This window comes from Saccostrea echinata, unplaced genomic scaffold, assembly GCF_033153115.1.
Source record: "Saccostrea echinata isolate AGI-Se365-2 ecotype Australia unplaced genomic scaffold, CSIRO_AGI_Sech_v1 ptg000016l, whole genome shotgun sequence".
In the NCBI taxonomy this organism is placed as follows: Eukaryota; Metazoa; Mollusca; class Bivalvia; order Ostreida; family Ostreidae; genus Saccostrea; species Saccostrea echinata.
The window spans coordinates 14,650,852-14,670,148 of NW_026889765.1; the positions used below are offsets into that span (position 1 = coordinate 14,650,852).

At 33.2% G+C, this 19,297-nt stretch overlaps 1 protein-coding gene across 2 annotated transcripts; it reads right to left on the reverse strand.

Annotated features, from left to right (window-relative positions):
- Positions 1 to 3,200: 3,200 nt before the first annotated feature.
- Positions 3,201 to 19,049, reverse strand: LOC133188468 (SWI/SNF-related matrix-associated actin-dependent regulator of chromatin subfamily D member 1-like). 2 transcript variants are annotated; one of them, XM_061323908.1, is made up of 18 exons: positions 18,893 to 19,049; positions 14,457 to 14,556; positions 14,140 to 14,163; positions 13,597 to 13,626; positions 12,824 to 12,853; positions 11,697 to 11,817; positions 10,854 to 10,896; positions 10,274 to 10,396; positions 9,718 to 9,840; positions 9,480 to 9,599; positions 8,352 to 8,453; positions 7,935 to 8,096; positions 6,526 to 6,623; positions 5,847 to 5,901; positions 5,632 to 5,712; positions 4,696 to 4,818; positions 4,272 to 4,373; positions 3,201 to 3,713 (listed from the first exon to the last, which is right to left on the reverse strand). In XM_061323908.1, exons 1-18 carry the CDS (start codon positions 18,974 to 18,976, stop codon positions 3,660 to 3,662), a joined length of 1,575 nt encoding a protein of 524 aa, XP_061179892.1. In that variant the 5' UTR covers positions 18,977 to 19,049; the 3' UTR covers positions 3,201 to 3,659. The 2 variants fall into 2 exon arrangements, with proteins under 2 accessions (XP_061179892.1, XP_061179893.1); XM_061323909.1 differs by lacking the exons at positions 12,824 to 12,853; positions 13,597 to 13,626.
- Between the last annotated feature and the right edge of the window lie 248 nt (positions 19,050 to 19,297).

Below are 19,297 nucleotides of genomic sequence, written 5' to 3' on the forward strand. Positions count from 1 at the left end.
TTAAAGGTACGTGTATAGTCAATCAGATTAGAAATACAGCGACTATCAGAATTCCGGGCCGTAAAAAAGATCTGATTTTCCAGAGACATTTATATTTTCTGTTTTTTATGTCTCGGATTTTTCTTTTTTGTGATTTACCGGTTTCCAAAGGCCTGTGTTTTAACAGCTGTTCATAAACGCTGTCAATTAATATATGATCAGAGAAAACGAGACATCTCCCGATAATTCATTTCTTATGGAAAATATATGGATTGACATCTTAGCATTTACCTGTGTAATTACGATGTTACAAACCGTGACGATGACTGGCCAGGAGGACTACCCGTTATAAAAACAACTCATGATCAACTCAGCGGACCTATAAATCACTTTAATATATGCTGTAAATCAATAAAATCATTTCAGTGTAGTCGATATTTTATTGCAAAAATAATGAAAAAAAAAACGGGATTTAGAATTTTTCTGTATTTCAAACTCTCGATATGCATATATTTGGGGCGCTCTTGCATATGCACTTATAAAACGTGCATCTTCTGTACTTGCATGCGTGTACATAGTATGTGTCCGTAAAACCTTAAGAGAGCTGATAAATGTGTTCTGATTTTCAGAAAAAATAATGGAACCTATAAATAATTACACGTTTATCATTTTGTTCACATACAGTAACAAGTTAAGTAGAAAAAATAATTTGTTCAACATCGAGGTGCCCGCGGCTCTCTGTGGACACGTGTATGTAAACGAGGACTGGACTACAACACTTAAGACACAAAGCGGCAGAGATGGATGAAACTGTTTGCTATATTACAAAGACTTGAATTATACTACATGTATATTTGAAGGAATTTTTATTTATGTTAATGTTTATTTAATTCTATAAATAATAAATGGACATTCACAAGAGTGATGGTAAAAATAATATGTGCGTAGCATGCGTAGTAATTACAATTGTTTACCGAAGCCCCCATTCAATTACAATTGCAGATGAATTAAAATACAACAACACGGGATAGAGCAATACTTTTTTTAAATGTATTGTTGCGTGAACAGACAAAAACAGCGATTAAAATTCAAAATGATTTTTATGCACCAGTGTTTGGAATTAAGACTATAAAGATCGGTAAAGTAATCTTACTGATTCGATATAATCAAAAACATAACTTTCCATTAATTAATAGCTCTTTGTACAAAATTGACATTATACGCGATCACAAATACTAGCTTTGTTTATGGCCACAGGTGGCTAGTACACTGGTGACCTCGATCAAAGGCGTGGGATTCGCGCGTTGGGTTACATAACTAAACATCGAGCTGAACATGGAGACCGTTATATGCATACAGCTAATGATCGTGAATTATTCAATGCATACAGTTTAAAATCACTTACAAAGTTTGTTGTAATAATAAACGTAGAAAGATAGATTTAATATTCTCTGCTTTTGAACACTGTTAATCTAATTTAAAAAAGAAGAAAAGAAAGACTAGTTGTAATAAATAATTTAATAGTGAACCATAAACCACGTTTTAAACCTTATTAAAAAGAAAATTAACATTAAATACCGCAGGGTATATTATTGATAGCAAGTATGTTTAAGTTATACACATGAAGAGGTCTGATTTCCTTGCCGAATGAAAAACGTTACCTGTTTACCTGGCCTGCTTTCTAATACGTATTACGCAATACCCATGGTATACTCGAACAAAACAACATTTTCATTAGATCAAAAAGGTGTAAAAGAACAATTTTGTTCCCAAGATCCAGATCGAAATATTTACCGTTTTTGAGTTGTAAAGCAAAAACTTTTAAGGGCCCAAGATCCCTAATCATAGGGGCCAGCCCCTTTTAAATAGTATAATATGAAAGCCCTTGCAATTATGCACAACTTTTGTTCTACATGTCTTAACAAAATATTTCTAGTTTTCAAGATATAAAGGAAAATATGTCAAATTTTTTGCTGTTTTCCGCGTTCTAACTTTTGACCCCTCTCTAGCGCCATTTTTAATGCAAAAATCAAAAAACAAAAACCGATGTGCACAACTTCAATGCTTCCTCTTTTCAATTTCAAAGGGTTTTGTGCTCCAATTTTAACCATTTCTGAGCCTTTGTCTGGAAATCGGACGCATGCAAAATTCAATCAAAGGGGAATAACTCGTGAACAGAAGGTAATTTCCGAATTGTATTACGGTATTCTGACAGTGTCTTGTAAAGTCTAAAAGCTCTGAAAATTTGAACAAAATCTGTTTAAAAATGAGGAAGATATGAAGCGTCAAAGTTGGCGTCTAGGAAAAAAAAAAAAAAAGAATAATAAGAATAATCTTAATCGTCACAATCAGTAGAAGGTCTTCCGTTGGAAACGGAAGACCTTAACTAGATGTGTCAGGGTGACACATATGCTCCCGCTGACATGCAAGTTTTGAATATGTGAAAGCCCAAACATGGGAATTTACAATAATGGATGGGAACGTCACAAATGTGATAAAAATAAAATACATGTATTATATTTCTGCTTTTGTTTTCTGGAATTAATATAGTCTATACAACAACATACTTAAGCTTTGTGCAATGTTTGTCACTTTTTACAAGCAAAGCAAATAGGCCAAAAACAGTGAAGTAGATTGCACATGTCGACATTTTCAAATTTGAAGAGCCATACTTTTTTTGCAAAAAATGGGTAAATCAATACAAAACTCATATTTAACCTGTAAGTCATTAGTATAAAGACACAAAACCAAATATCGCTATCTTCAAGCACAGCAAAATTACAGTGAATTAGGAAATTTCAGGGTCTAAGATCCACATTTTTTGTAAAAATGGGTCAATCAACACAAAACTCGAATTTGATCTGTAAATCATCAATTTCAAAAAACATACCAAAAATCAGTTAATATCTTTATGCACAGCAAAAACAGTCCAGGAAACCAAATCTGATGGAATGATGGATGGAAAGGGGTAATACTATATGCCTCAGTCAAGGCAGCCATTTCATGGATGGGGCTTCAAATAAATTATTTACATTTAACAGTAAACAGGCACAGTACTCTTCTTACAATGAAAGGTATGCTTCATAAACTTGCAATTTGTTTTGTGAACGATATGCTTCATTTAGTGAACAGTATGGTTTGTTTAGTGAACGGCACATCTGATGTGTAGTACCATGTTTTAGGGTCTCTATTATTCCTGACAGTGAAAACATGAGGAAAAATTTGTTGTACATTTAGTTTATCACAATTTACTAATGAAAATGACACAAGTATAAATGACAACAATGTACACAGAATTATCCTTCTTACACATGAAGAAAGTGTTGCAATTTAGAACACGAGTCTCTCTTACATACTTTATTCAATCTCATTTTGTTTGTCTGTAGTGAATAAGAAAATGACAAATATTCAATGAATTCCCAATGATCAATGTGAAGTGACCAGGTGCCCTTTGGGCTGCACTAGGAGATAAGTCCATACAGTTACACTATCTTCACTTAAAATACACAGTTCCTTATAATGACAAAAATAGTTTCCAATTTGCTGTTTAAACAACACTGAGCACCTTATAATCCTTTCTGTACCTTGTGAACAGTGCACAAGTTTACACAATGTATTCTATACGTTACAGTACAGTCATCACTAGAACGAGGCCTCATGTATTGTGTATTCCCAGAGCCTCATGTATTGCGTATTCCCAGAGCCTGTTCCAACTCCATCCTTCTCTGCTGGACCTGAAATATTCACAAAGGATGTCAAAACAAAAACATCAAACTGTACTAAATCTGGCTACAAGAGCTGCTAAAAACATTGAAGCATTTAATGTAAATTTATAACAGGATATTTGAAACTTTCAAAATTCAGAGTAAACATTCTCTTACATGTATACGAGAACTTATCAGGCAGCTTAGAAACAAGAATATTGGGAGAGGAATACTTAAGTTTTTGGAACTTGTGTCCATTCCTTTGACATATTTTCAATAAAATATAATCAAAACAAACAAAACAGAGATTAAAGGTGAATATAGTGGGGGATGCATCCCTGAAATTTGTCTTAAACCTTCTCTCTCACCCCTTCTAAGAAAAGTGCAAGAAATATACTAAGGAAGCATTTTTCTGGCTTGTCAGAAAATCAGCTGGACCTGCATATTTCTGGGGTTTTTTTTTTTCTCATTGAGAAAAATCCCCCACCCACCCATCCTGAAAAGAAATCATGAATTTGCCCAAGAAAGTCTAACCATATAAATTTCAAGAGACAAAGTTCGAAATGTAGTCTCAGGAAGTACATGTACCTTGCCATAGAAGTAACGACAGACGGCCTCCTGTGACCAGGGCTGGTAGTAGTAATCGGCCCGTCGTTCTTCCTCAGGGTTACCTACCACATCAGTCATGGTCTGAAAAACACAGAAAAATAAGGTATTGCATTGAAAAAAAAAAAAAAACGTTTCTGGCATGAATAGCAAGGTTGTTATGAAAAATTAAGAGTTATCTTTCTTTGACACTTATAATGTACAGCTGAATGATTAACCCTTGTGTTTGCTAGATGTATTGATTATAAAACTTTTCTTAACTTAATTAAGTTGTATACATTTTCAGATTTTATAATATACTTCAATCTGCCTGTTGAATCAAAACAAACAACTGGTAAAAGTTTCACAAACAGTGAAACGTTAAGATTAAGAATAACATCTAAATAATTCATTTTAAATATTGTACCTTCAGATCTCGGGACTGGGAGATTAACCAGTTGTTTATAAACTCCTGTGGATCCTTAGCAAAACTTAAGAAGAATTCTCTGTTAGTTTTCAGCTGATTAATGGTTTCCACCGTTTCATGTATCTACAATTGATATTCGCCTCATAAAAGCCATCTCTCACAATGTTAAGATAAATGTAGATAAGTCTGTCAACCTATTGGTTCATTGAATTCTCTGTATATATGGAACACACATGAAAGCACGTCCACATGAACCAGTAAAATTTTGGTTGCCCATGAACACTGACTCTGACAAATTACAATGATTCCAAAATTCTAACAAAATTTTATTATTTTTTTTTCATCAAAGCAACTCTAATGGACTTGATAGGATTCATTAATATCACTAGACTTTGTTCAGACTCTTGTTTCCCTCAGGTGAAAGATATAGGATAATTTTTTTACTGCAATAGAAAAGGATAAAATTTTCACTTATCCAAGGTAAATTTACATGTAAATAACTATATAAAGTGTTGAGCAATTAAAACAAGAGGTGTGGGCCACAACACTCACCTATGTCACTATGGGCCTGCTGTTCTTCATAAGCAGATTTTTTTTCCTTACATATTCCTATGTAAAATTTCTATCTCCCATTGTGACCACACCCCTGCCCCGGGGCCAAGATTGGGACAAACTTGAATCATCACTGGTTCTTAATGATGCCATTAAATTTTCACCAATTCTTAATTATCTCTTCTTGAAAGAGGGAGTGGCCCTTCAGTTGAACAAACTTGAATTTCCTTCACCCGAGGAAGTTTGGTTGAAATTGGTTCAGTGATTTTAAAGAAGTCGAAAATGTTAAAAGTTAACAGACAGACGGATGCCAGACAAAATGTGATCAGAAAAGCTTACTTGAGCTTTCAGCTCGGGTGAGCTTTATATATATGCTACTCATACCTTAGAATCTAGTGAGCCTATCTCATGTTGGCTTGCTGTTGACAGGAGGAAAGAATTCATCTGTTGTTTCAATGTATCATCCTACAAATGATAATGGCACACTCAACTCTTTAACAAAACCATCAAGTTTCCCTTTCACAATTTATTCACAGGATATCGTTTTCTTTGTTTAATATTTGTAGATTTCCTGTTTGATTTATAGCAATACAGCTTACCACTTCTACATCAATATCATAACATGCTGTCTTTCTGGCATCTGGACCTTCAACACTGGAAGAAAATTTAATGAATTAGGAAAACCGATAATATCTCTCAAAATATAAATGAAAACATAAACTGACACATTTTAAATCATTTACATGTACACATGACTACCACTATAAACCACTGTTTAGTTCTTAGTTCCGTAGAACACTGATCAGATAATTTCTGGAAAGTTAGTCCAATTTTTTGAGACATTAGGCAAGATCTGCCAACAGAGGCAGGGGTATGTAAAATAAATACTTTAAATAAGTGTTATCTATGAATTAATCTTTAAAAAATTGTAAAAGTTAACAGAAAATTTATTATTTATAGATTTACCAACTTTTATTTTATGTGCAAGAAATTTCAGCAAGTTTCAGGACAACCTTTTTAATACTTGTAAATATTGCTTGCCGTGAACTCTTTATTTCATTTTATATTTATGCAGAATAATTACTCAGGTGCCAAAATTAATCACTGTGGATAGATTTCACATGGACAAATCACAAATTAAAGTTGTCGCCAAAAATAGTTGGTTTAAAGTATTATATGACATACATGTACAAAAATCAAAACACAATTAATTTAACAGTATATGTGTATCAACACTTAAAGCATCAGCAGTATTGCAGTATTTGAGTTTGACCTTACGTTATGACATGGTTGATCACTATCGGGTCTGGTGGCATCAATAGACTGTGAAGCTTCCCTGGTATCTCAGCAAACTTCATTCTCTTGCACTCAAATATCTGGAATTGATTTTAAAGGTATATAGGTAATTCATACACAGAAACATTCTTAGCAATGATAAAGAACTTTTATATTATGAAAGCTCTCTGGTCACATATGCCTAATGCCATGTTACACATACAATTCTGTATACATGTACATTAGAGCTGGAATAATTGATCCTGATCAGTGTTGGAAAAAAAAGATCCCGTGGAAAATTAATGAGATGAATATGATCTTATAATTCACAGGGGTTTACACAACAATAAAATTCTGACACAGAGAGCTAATTACAGAAAAATACTTATTAAAAGATAACCTTTGATAGCCAAATAAGTAAACAAATATGACAGTCACTTTTTATTTAAGATTTAAACACTGTGTTCTATTTAGGCATAATAGCAAAGTAACTTGTAAGTAATATTTCTTTTTGAAGCTTACACTCATAATAAACTAGAGGTGCTGGGAGCACTGAGCTCACAAAATGATACCCCCAGTCCCTTTAGGAAGAATATAATGGCAAAGTGCATTTCTTGGCAGTATGTAAATGAATGAGATTCTGTGAAATTTCCATCAAATTTCATGCAGGTGTTTAGGAGGAGTTGCATTAACAAAATGAGTAACCCCTTTATTAAGTATAATGACAAAGTATATGTTTTGCTATGGAATACCCCCAAAATCTTTCTGATCGAAACGTAAAATAGGAGATGCAAAGTGGCAATGTAATAAAGGAGCCACAGATAAGTGATGGCTAACCCCAAGTGTACCTGGAATGGCAAAGTCCAGGTTTTACTATGAAGAAACCCCAAATATATTGTCAAATTGACACATAAAATGTACATTGAGTACATTTATGTGAAATGTTATATAGAGTTGATACAAGTATCCACTCCATATAACAAACCTGTTCCAGATATTCACTCTATACACCTATTCCAGGAATCCACCCTATACAACATACTTGTTCCTGGTATCCATATAATAATATAATATCCATACAATATACCTGTTACAGGTACACACTCTATATGACATTCCTGTTCCACATATCCACTCTATACATGTGCACTCTATACAACATACTTGTTCCAGGTATCCATTCTCTACAACATACCTGTTCCAGGTATCCATTCTCTACAACATACCTGTTCCAGGTATCCATTCTCTACAACATACCTGTTCAAGGTATACACTCTATACAACATACCTGTTCCAGGTATCCACTCTATACAACATACTCATTCCGGGTATTCACTCTATACAACATACCTATTAGAGGTATCCACTCTATACAACATACCTGTTCCAGGTATCCACTCTATACAACATACCTGTTCCAGGTACTTGTCACAGTTGATGTACTCCCTCTCATGATGATCCTGTAGACTGTGTGTTTTAATGTACTGCCAAAGGGCATTGATAATCACTGGGCGAGTCTGAGTATGTACGCCTAAGATACGAGCCAACCGTGGGTCTAACTTAAACTGGGGTGGCTACAACAAAAAATGTTTTTAAAATGTACATGTAATACATTAGCTAATGCGATGATGTATTAATATGTTTAATACATTATCTAATGCATATTAAACATTTAAATTTAAAATATTTAATTATATTTATATTTACAATGTTTACATTCAATATTGCATATTATTTTAAAGAATTTAAATGTACCTAAACAGGTTAAACTACAATGCACAATTATTTATTTACTTCTACAGAAATCCAGTTCACAGGAATAGGCTTACCTGATAGTCAAGCATCAAAAGGACAGTGCATTTAACATTTTGGTCCCCTGGACGTTTGACCTGAAATCCATCTGTCTCTTGTGTTGTAGGAGTCCTATGCCACTGTTAAAGACAAAAGCAATCAATTTTTAGTGACAATATGACATTTAAAAATAGCACTCAGATAATTCATACAGTGATTTCCCTTTATTTCAAAGTAAAGGGTTAGAGATCAATAGTAACAGGCTAAGGGGTGATGTTTAATGAACAAAATCTCTGTGGACCTTACAACAATTATTTTTTAAATTTTTGATTTCTAAGCAGCATTTTTATCAATTCAATTCAATTCAGTTTATTGACATCACCATGTTGGCATACAGTCAAAATAAGAAATCAAATGACAGATAACAGAAAGAAAAAAAAAAAAGAATATTATAACATAATTGCATGCAATTCAATTTTACACAGTTCCTTATAGACCTTGGGATTGTTTCCTCTGCATAAAGCATTTATCTAAGTAGATACATAAACGCTTTGTAGTATTATATTCACATGGGTTAACAATTTCTTTAATGGGATCAGTACCACAGTATAATTTATCATCAAAAATATCACAATATTGAAATCGAAGATGGTCATACACAGGACAGTAAAGTACAAAATGTTTTTCATTTTCAACCAATAATTTACAAGCATATAGCATAAACGTTTTTCCTTAGGGATTATTGGTTTACAGTATCTACCTGTTTCAATGAATAGTGAATGTGCACTGATTCTTAATTTTGTTAGCTGTGATCTTTCATGCTTTTTTAAAGGAAACGTTAAGTAATCCTGCAATTTATAATCAGTGCAGTTTAAGATTTTACTATAAAAATAAAGTTTTCCTGAGTTAGAAGATGAGATTTTGCTCAATTGTTCAAAGATCATATCAACAAAAGTTTTTATCATTTAATGTGGTCAATTTGGCCAGTAGTCGGTTCTTAGGAAAAAAACTAATTCATAGCATATAAATGAAAATAATTTTTCAAAGTTTGTTCTAGGTTTAAGTACTACAACAAAGAAATCATTTAGTGAGATCCTAAGATTCCATATTTCTATAAATTATTCATGTGAAACTCAATCAGAGAATCTAGGAAAGTATGACTTTACCTCTACCAGATGGTTATCTGGACCGTAGAGTTCCTTGTCTAATTCTATCACCAAACTCTTAAAGAAAGAGGAGAACTTCCTTTTCATTTTACTGGTATCATTCAACTTAGCACTGGCTGCCTGTAATATTGTAAAATATAAAAATATGATTTCACTTTGAGTAGCTTCACTTGCTGATAAAGTGATTTCTTAATTGAGCTTTGTTTTATTTACTTCTGTGGTAATTTATACTACTCACGTCTTCTAGTAGCCTCCCTTCCACTCTAAGTTCCCAGGATGCAACAGTCTCATCTCCGTCCTCCCCTTCAGCTTTTGCCGGGTAAAATGTATTGGAAATGAAAATTCGTAACTTTCTCTTTTGCTACAAAAGGCAAGACTATTTTCAGAATTTACATCCTGTAATAAATACTCTACCTTTCTTTATTTAAGTTATTTCATTACAAAATTACATTATAGATAAGAAATTTACACTTACCATCCAATGACCTTGAACTTTTCAAAATAACCAGGGTTGTTATACACCCCCTAATCATAGCAACCTTTACACTTAATATACATACATGTATTGATGTATAATTATTAATGTTTTACTCAACTTTAACGGGCATTTCAGACCTTGTTGTTTAGATTTTTAGATGAATAATTTACCATCATGGGCTCTCAGTGCCACCTGTCTCAGATTAATCTCAAATCCTTAAACTCGCCTTCCTGGAACATCACCATCAACACTACCTTGATCAACAGCTTACCTTCATGGGGCATTTCAGAACTTCCTGTTTAGATCTATATCTCACCTTCATTGGGCGTTTCAGAGCTTCCTGAATATCTAGTCTTTTTCTCATAATAGTAGCATCCAGCTTCCTCTCAAAAGCCAGCAGATCCATGTAGGCTTGAGACTCCGGGACTAAATCCCTCACCTGAAATATGCACAACCAAATAACCCCATTACTCTCCTAGATTTCCAAACCTTTCATAAACTTTAAGATGTAATTGGAATACAATAAATATATGTGCATCTCAACATTAAAGCTTGTCAGATAGTCCACTTTAATCATTTGCAAGGTTTTTTACAAAATGGTACAAGTACAGGGCCCAAATCCTTTGAAACTTGATGTTTTGTGACCATTATGGGAGAATTTCAGGAAAAAGATTTACCATGAAATGGAAATAAAAAACCAAATGATTGCTACATATATTCAACCTGAAAGCAAGGCTAAAAATTTTCCTCACATTATAATGGTTATAGTCACCCTTTGCTTGATGTATTAATATAAACTACAGCGAAACAAAGTTTACTTTTACAAGAAAACCTCACAAACCATGATAGTTCTGACAATATGATTAACAACTTAGAAATAATATACAGTAAGGTACCCTCTGTGGAAGAATCTTGTCTGCTACTTTTTTTTTCTTCTTTCTGAAAAAAAAAAACAAAAATAATTTAATTATGGTTCTCTTTTTCAGCAGTATTATTCTTGACAGAAGACCCATGGCCACATCACTTACCTGAGTAACTATGGACCTGTTGTTCTCCATCAGTAGATTTTCTCCCTAAATATTCCTATGTAAAACATCCTAACCCCCCCCCCCCTCCCCAGGTCATGAACTAAACAAATTTGTGTTAAATAATTAATTAAAACAGAACAAAGGACAAAATACCACCTTTATGAGATGTAGCACTTGTGAATATAATGACAAAAGTGAAGTAATTCTACACTACCTGAGGATGCTTCTATAAAAATATGACTAATCATGGCTCTGTAGTTCTTGAGAAGAATTTTAAAAATTTTTCATACATACACTGTATTCCTATGTAAAACTTTGATCGCCCATTCTGGCCCCACCCTACCCCCTTTATCTACCCTACCTGAGGATGCCTTCATATAAATATGAATAATCAAAACTTTGCTGTTCTTGAGAAAAAGATTTTTAAAGATTTTTTCCCATGTATTCCTATCTAAATTTTTGATCGTCCACTGTGTCTACACTATGTAATGATGCTTTCATATAAGATACACGTGTACAACTTTTCTGACCCTGTGGTTAAGGATGCCAGACATCCTTTCAGCTTAAAAGATCACTTGAGCCAGGTGAGCTAAAAAGACTATAAAATATTTTGACTTGCTTAATTTAAGAAACAATTTTATTTTTAAACCTGACAACCACAGGATGTATGGATATTCCATGGAAGTCACTTCTTTTACGTCAATAACTTACGCCTGTTTCATTTGTTGGGGAGTTCCTCTGGGGTCTGGTGGGCGCTTCCTGTCCATTCCATGTGGGGTCTGCATCCCGTGTGGTGGGGGAGGCATGCCAGGGGACATCCCAGGGCGCATAGCTGTTGTCAAATATGAACCAGTGTAATTAATTACAACAGGACAAAGGACAAAACACCACCTTTATGAGGTGTGACACTTGTGAATATAATTACAAATACAACATAATAGGTTAAGATAACCTTCTTAACCTTCTACTTAGAGAAATAGTGAATTAGTTATATGTATATATAATTATCTAAATTCTTTGTGTTGAATTTAATATGTGTACACAAACGATAAAAACATTAATGCTGACATATTTTTTTCTTCAATTTATTTACAAGACAAGGCAAGTCACAATATCAAAAGCCTAGTATACATATATGTATTATATATATATATACATGTACGTCTATGCTTAGCATCTGCAGTATGTATATGGGGAAATCACACCATGTTAAGATTATTTGAACTTCGGAATGTTGAAAACAATGCTAAAAAAAATCAATCAACATTTATGGGGTTTGGGGCTACCAAAATTTTTTCCATTGTTTTTTACCCCCAGAAAGCAAATGCCAAACAGTGCCTAGTACAAATATATGATTGCACAATCATATCAAGCAGGGCTCTACATTCCCACATTCAACCCTGGCCTTTATTGGAGGTAAAAAAAAATAGAGATGCTTATTTGAAATTTAAAAAAAAAAGCCACAATAAGAAAATCAGACTGCCAAATATATCTGCAATTACAATGTAATACAAGTCTCATCATAATCATACAACAATAATTAGATTTCTTACCCACTTATAAATATTTATATAAAAATACTGTCATTCAATTTCTAATCTGCAGCACTGCATATATTAAATAGCCTATGAGAGATTAACAAGTCCATTATAGAAACATCTGTAAGCTGTGAAGTATTTTTGATTTACTACAATGCAGGAGCATGTACCACCTATAGCACCAGAAACCTGGGTCATATTGAAAATGCTGCAGGCTGTTTAACATTTATTGTGAAAAAAAATATGGAGGATGCTTTGTCTAGAAAGCAATCATAAACACAAAGCTTGCTTCACACTTACCAGCTAATGTTTCTTTACCCTTATCACGAGCTAAAAAAATACCAAATACTCTTTGTCTACCAAGTACCATAATACCATATAAAGTTCAAGTTTTAATAGAAAACCAAGTAATTGTTGGAACCAATTTTGAGACTTTACAGTTATCTAATTAGAATGTGATACAGTTAAAAGGTAGTAAGGGTGGTCAATATTGTGGTTTTTAGATTTCACACTCTCTGTGTTGAATTTATGCATATTTATTAGGTGTGGTGTAAAATTTTGGAACAAATATTCTTGCACTAAAATCATGATTCTCATAGAAATCAAACACCCCCCCCCCCTCCCCCCTTCCAGTCTCTTCTAATTTTTCTTTAAACTTTTGCCAACAACTTTTATTTTTTAAAGTGACCCAAAAAATAAATTTAAAAAAACACAAATATTTTCAAACTGGTACTCTGTATTAATTAGTACACTATGTAATGTATACCCTTCAATTAATAATACATGCAGTAAAGTATTTAGATCTCAGTACACTGGTACAAGCAAACATCTTCCATATATAAACAAACTTGTGACACACAAGTATCACATACTGTAAAAAAATAAAACAGATTCACTTCTAACAGTATCAACATCAAAATGATAAAGTATTTTATTAAAGGACTAAAATGTCATGTTTTTTGTCTGTACAAGTAAGATTTATCTCCCTTGATTAGTCATGCTGTACTTGTATTGATGTGTGTAAATAAAATCATAATGCATCTGCACACTGGTCAAGCATGGCTGACACTCACCCGAACTGTCCTTGGATTTCTCAGACCGAGCTAAAAATGCAACCATGCACACTACATAACACATAATTCATAGTCCTCAGCATGGCAATCAATTTCATATCTTAAAGGGCTCTTAAAAGTTGTAACAAACAAGAGATACTTTGTCAAAAATACCAGAAGATTAGACTTTCTTCTTTAAAAGAAACATCTTATATTTATGGCAATTAACTTCAATTCTTGAGCAGAACATTTTTAGTATTCTGAGTGTTAGACATGCAATTGACAACAAGTTTTTTTTAAACCAAGTGATTTTTACAGACAGTCCAATTGTTTGGTTCTCTCCATATATTTTCAAATTACATTTAAAACAAGAAAATTTATTCTTCATAAAAATTTATGTTAAACTTGTACAAACATCTAACACTAATTGTGGGAAACAAAATTCAGAGAATTTTCCTATCTCAAAATTTCTTTCTATCAGCTCAGCCAATGCAATTTTTTGTTCTTTCACATTTACATGTTAGCTTTGGATTCTTCTACCATGCTTCATTGCCCTTTACTCACCATTTTTAGAACTGGGGGATCCTCCTGGTTGCCATAGAAAAATTCATGTATTTCTTAGTATATTAATAAAAGAAAGTGTCTATGAATGTAAAAGTATGTATACATGTATTTTAAGATTTAATTAAAGAATGTTTGGCTGAGTGCAACAAATGTACTTGAATATCTTTATACCAAAACACAAAAAAACTCTTCATTAATTGTTTCATATACAAGTGTTTAAATCAATTTCATTCTAGTTTCATATGTACAAGACAGATTTTATTACTAAAAGGTATAGAATCATTAATACAATCATTAATTACTTCTTTCAGTATTACCTGCATATGGATGTGGTGGCATTGCCCCATGACTCATCATCCTTGGGCCCCCAGGTCCTATTTGTGGCCCAGGTCCATAACCACCAGGTCTAGGAGGTCCCTACAGCAAAATATTATATATTATATGAAACAAGTAATATTTAGAACATGAGTTTCCTACTTTATGAGAGATACAGGGCGGGACTTGAGGCAAGAGTTAAGCTCAGACCACTTGCCCACTTCTGTCCTGTACCTCTCATACATTCCAAATGACTAGTGACATCACCTTTCTAATGATCTCATTTATTAAATCCTTACTTCTCAACTAATCACATGACTCTGCAGTAAGTTGCAGTTTTGATAAATTCTTATCTCTGGTACAGTTTTTGACAATTAAATCCTGGGAGTTCTAAGCCCTGAGACTTGGTAAAGTCCAAAGGGCATGTAAATTCTGAAGCTTAAGGACATAAGCAACCTACCTTACCTGCTGATAATTAATTCAAATAATTGCGAGTACCAAGAGAGTGAACTCGCAATTTTATAAGACTACTCGCAATTTTCATATAAAGTTAAATTTATATAAATTAAATACATGTAACTTAAGGAAAAAGTAACTACTGTACAATACACAAAATACAACTACAGTGTGACTTTTATTTAAATTACTGATTTAAATCAAAGGCATTGTGTTCTGTCATATTATATAATTTTGCTACAGTTTCAATGCAAAAAAAATCAACTCGCAACTTTTTGCGAGTTACCTAATTTTTAACTCGCAATTGGGGAATTCTAACTCACGTTTTGCGAAATGTATATAGTGAATTTCGAACCCTGTAATTCAAAGAAAAATTTTAAAAAATTTCTCAACATATATTTTAGATGTTTTGTTCATCCAAACTTGTTTTAAAAGAAGTGTACAACAGCATATATAGACATTAAAATGTAGCACACAGTTCCTTTAAATATCAGAACTCTTAAACTCCAGGGAAAAAGAACAATAAAGTTCAAACTATGTTGCGTATGTCCTTAACCCACTGTATCATTCATAACAATGTACTTCTGCTTTTGATTCAAATGATCAATTCACTCATCAAGTATTTCATTTTCATTCATGTATAATGTTATCATATCAAATAAAATAACACCAATAACATTTAATATAGCTTAAGAGACTTTGTCTGATTTATTCATTCAAAGTGAAACATAAAATTTTAATAACAGGTTATCCTACCATGATTTCTAAGAAACTCTTTCATGTTGGAGGTAGAAAAAGAGTATAGGTTGGAAATGATAGTGTGACAATTAGCCCCTTCACGGTAACTGCGGTACTACTCTTTAGCAGGGCAAAATAATAATGTTTGGCGAAGTTTTTTTTTTGACAGATAATCAAATGTATATTTAACAAATACTTTTACATCATATTTCACCAAACTATATCATTTTGTCATGCAAAAGAGTAGTACCACAGTTACTGTGAAACAGTCTATAGATGCTTTTGGAGAAATGGATTTCCTTGGCATGAAAAGGCAAATAATAATAAATCTAAATAAAAGTTTGGGCATGTAAATATTTGTTCGGGCTAGTGTAATAATTGAATACACCTGCATGTGCTTAAACAAGCATTAATCAAGTCCAGCACAATCTCTTGATTTAGCCATATAGCTTGATTTAGCTGTATATAGCTTTATTAAGCTATTCAGAATAGCTTGATTTAGCTATTTTACCATAATTTTTTCTTAAACATGTTATTTTCTCAGAATGTACAAAAAGTCGCACCTTGGTGCAGTGATAATATTCAACCTTGTTGAACTTTTCTGAAAATAATGCATGTAAAAGTTACTCATCAAATTGCATCTCCTATTAAAAGAGACTTTGTACTCAAAGTTCTAAAGGTTTTGGGGCTATATACAGCAGTTGAAACAGTTACTTCTTCAATGAAATTATAAAGGAGGCCAGTTACAGTCAACAAGATAACTGACTGGTAATAATAAAATACAATGAGAAGCAATCATACCTATCCACATCTCAACACACACAAAGTAGTGTACAGTTACTCAAACAATGGAAATTTATCTTTTGCTTAAAAGTATTCAAATGCTGCAATGTTAAAACTATCTTTATTTTTTTCATAGCCCATAGTACATATATGCATACTAGTCAAATATTTGCAACTTTTTGTTTATTTCTTACAAAAAAAGTTTTTGTAAAAAACTGCACAGAAATAGCTTTATCAAGCTATATTGAATAGCTTAATAAAGCTATATAGCTAAATCAAGAGATTGTGCTGGACCTGTTAATTACCAAAAACAGAAACAAATTACAGGAGACAACATGGGACAAGATAATTTTGTAGAAATCATAGATATAAAAAAGTATTTGTATGTTTCAATTGTTATAGCGAGCGCAGCGAGCGGCGCAAAGCGCCGCTCGTCACTGCGAGCTCTAACGACAACGCCTGGGCGAAGAGAAAATTCGGACTACTGCACATTCATTCAATAGAATTTTTTTCCGCAGTAATTCTGACCCACAATGCATCGCTTCTTGTTCTCGCTGTTAACTTCATTCACGCGGTAACAACAACTAAAATTTCACAAAAAATAAACTCACCTTAATTTAATCATTAATGGATATTGCATGCAGATAGTAGATTAAATGTTCTTTGTTAAAATATGTGCACTTTTTAATATATTCGATCAGTGCATATTATCTATTCAAGATATATTACTAAAGTCAGGTACTCTTCACACAATTGCTCCGAAGAAAATAGTTCCATTCATGATTAGTAGATACAGAATTACAACAAATGTTAAGAATAATGATGTATATTTAATACGTTAAAGAAAACAAAATTAACGTAAAAAGATTTTAAGAAAATCACTTTTCCCCCAGAAAAGGAAATAAAAAGTTTTCATATTCCTACGCTCACTGCCTCCTCAGTCTTTTTCACGAAAATATATAGGTCATCCTTCGATTGATAGTGATAAATCTTTTCACCAATATATAACTGTCATGATTATTGTTCGTTAATTGCCGTATATTTTCTTTTGAGTGAGAATATTAATCATTAACTGTGTGTGTGTGTGTGTGTGTGTGTGTGTTTCTCTTTTTTTAAATAACGGAATGGTTATTATGTGGTTAAACACCTGCAATCATAACTTCTCGGCAAAGCAACGTGATTTGCCGAGCTCGTCTGAAAGGATCTTCGCACGTGTGTAAACCTAGTCTATTTGGTCTTGCAAGCACAGGTATGTGCACCGTTCGCTAGTGACGCTTAGATCATGTAGACTGGGTATCAGTATTTGCTGCGGACATGAAGAAGAACTATACACCAGTTTCATAACAAGTGCAGGTTTTTACTCAAGCCCTAGACTGGGCTAGAGGGGCTGAGTTACCTAAAACGGTGCTAGGTCATTGATCTACTCAGTTTAAAAACACGAAAATATACTATTTTTGTAAATAAAAACATTTCTAGAAACAAAAATGAAGTTTATCTTCAAAACGTCTCTATATTCAAAATCTATATAAAGTGTTAAATGTCGGATTTTATTCTATGACGAAGGAATGTTCAGTGATGCTCCACAGCCGCAACCGATCTCGCGCTTTCCTTTGCGTTTAACAACGGCCGTCAACGCATCTCTAGACGAGTTCATTGATTACTCTTGTTGACCCATCTTTAACATCTGTCTATACTTTGTGTGATAGTACTTTAATAGCACAAAATTAAAAAATAAATTAAAATCTATCCTTGATAGATCTATAGTTTTGCTATTTTAAAAATTGGGCTATCTCTGATCTTTGCTTGGACTTGTTTCGAATTTTTACAGAAGACTCTATCATTGGAAAGTTAGATGGTACACATGTAGCACAGGCCCATAGTACGCGGGATTTTTTCGGAGCCCCCCCCCCTTCACTTTGAAAACGTTGCTACAGGCCTGTAACATGCTATTTGGATTAATATTCCTGAAAATGAGTGAGCTGTTAAATACATCTTTAAAATTATACGGTTAATTATATTTAGTCTATGTTCTATGTGAAATCAAAACTATTTCTATAGGCATCTGCAACGTTGTGATAATAAAAGTCACTAGTCGCATGTAACGTTATATACATGTATGTACATGCAGTTTAAATAATAATTTGAATAATTTAAAAGTCGAATATCTTGGATATGGGGTAACCCATATCTATTCTTGTTAAACTTTGTTTATGGAAATGCAGCTAACATACGTCATGTGACGTCACAGTCTAGACGTTCCAAATGTCTCGTGCGGTTTGAAGAGGCGGATCTTAAAATGAAGTGAACAATGCGCTCGCCCCAACGGTCGCACCGTCAACATATTATTTCAAAAACATTTGTGTTTAAAGCAGTAACAAAACGCAAACACATGGGGAATAAAGTGAAAAATCTTGAGGGATCAAAGAAGTGAGATAATTGATTAGAAGGCATTCCTTCTCACCCCGGGGTATCCCGGCTGTTGGAATGGTCTGACAGGTGGCCCTGGTTGAGGATATCTATGCTGATTATGCTGTGGTTGCATCATTTTCTGCAAATTATCTGATTTTATCCACCTTTGTTAGAACAAAGTCGGCGAAGCTATTTTCCTCTCGTTAAATCTCGAGCTAGCGAGATTTCGCTTCGAGATCCCTATTCACCCAAATGGATAAAAAAAAAAAAAAAACCAACAGAACACAAACGTGTTAAAACAAAAACACAAAAATTTTCTTTTAATTTAAGCTTTTAATTAGCTTTATTGCTTTCTGTAGATATTTTCACATACTACGAATCGCAAAAAAGCTATTCTTTGAATGTCATTTTATTTGAACTGTTACTATTTTTATTCGGAATAAAATTTCTCCATTTA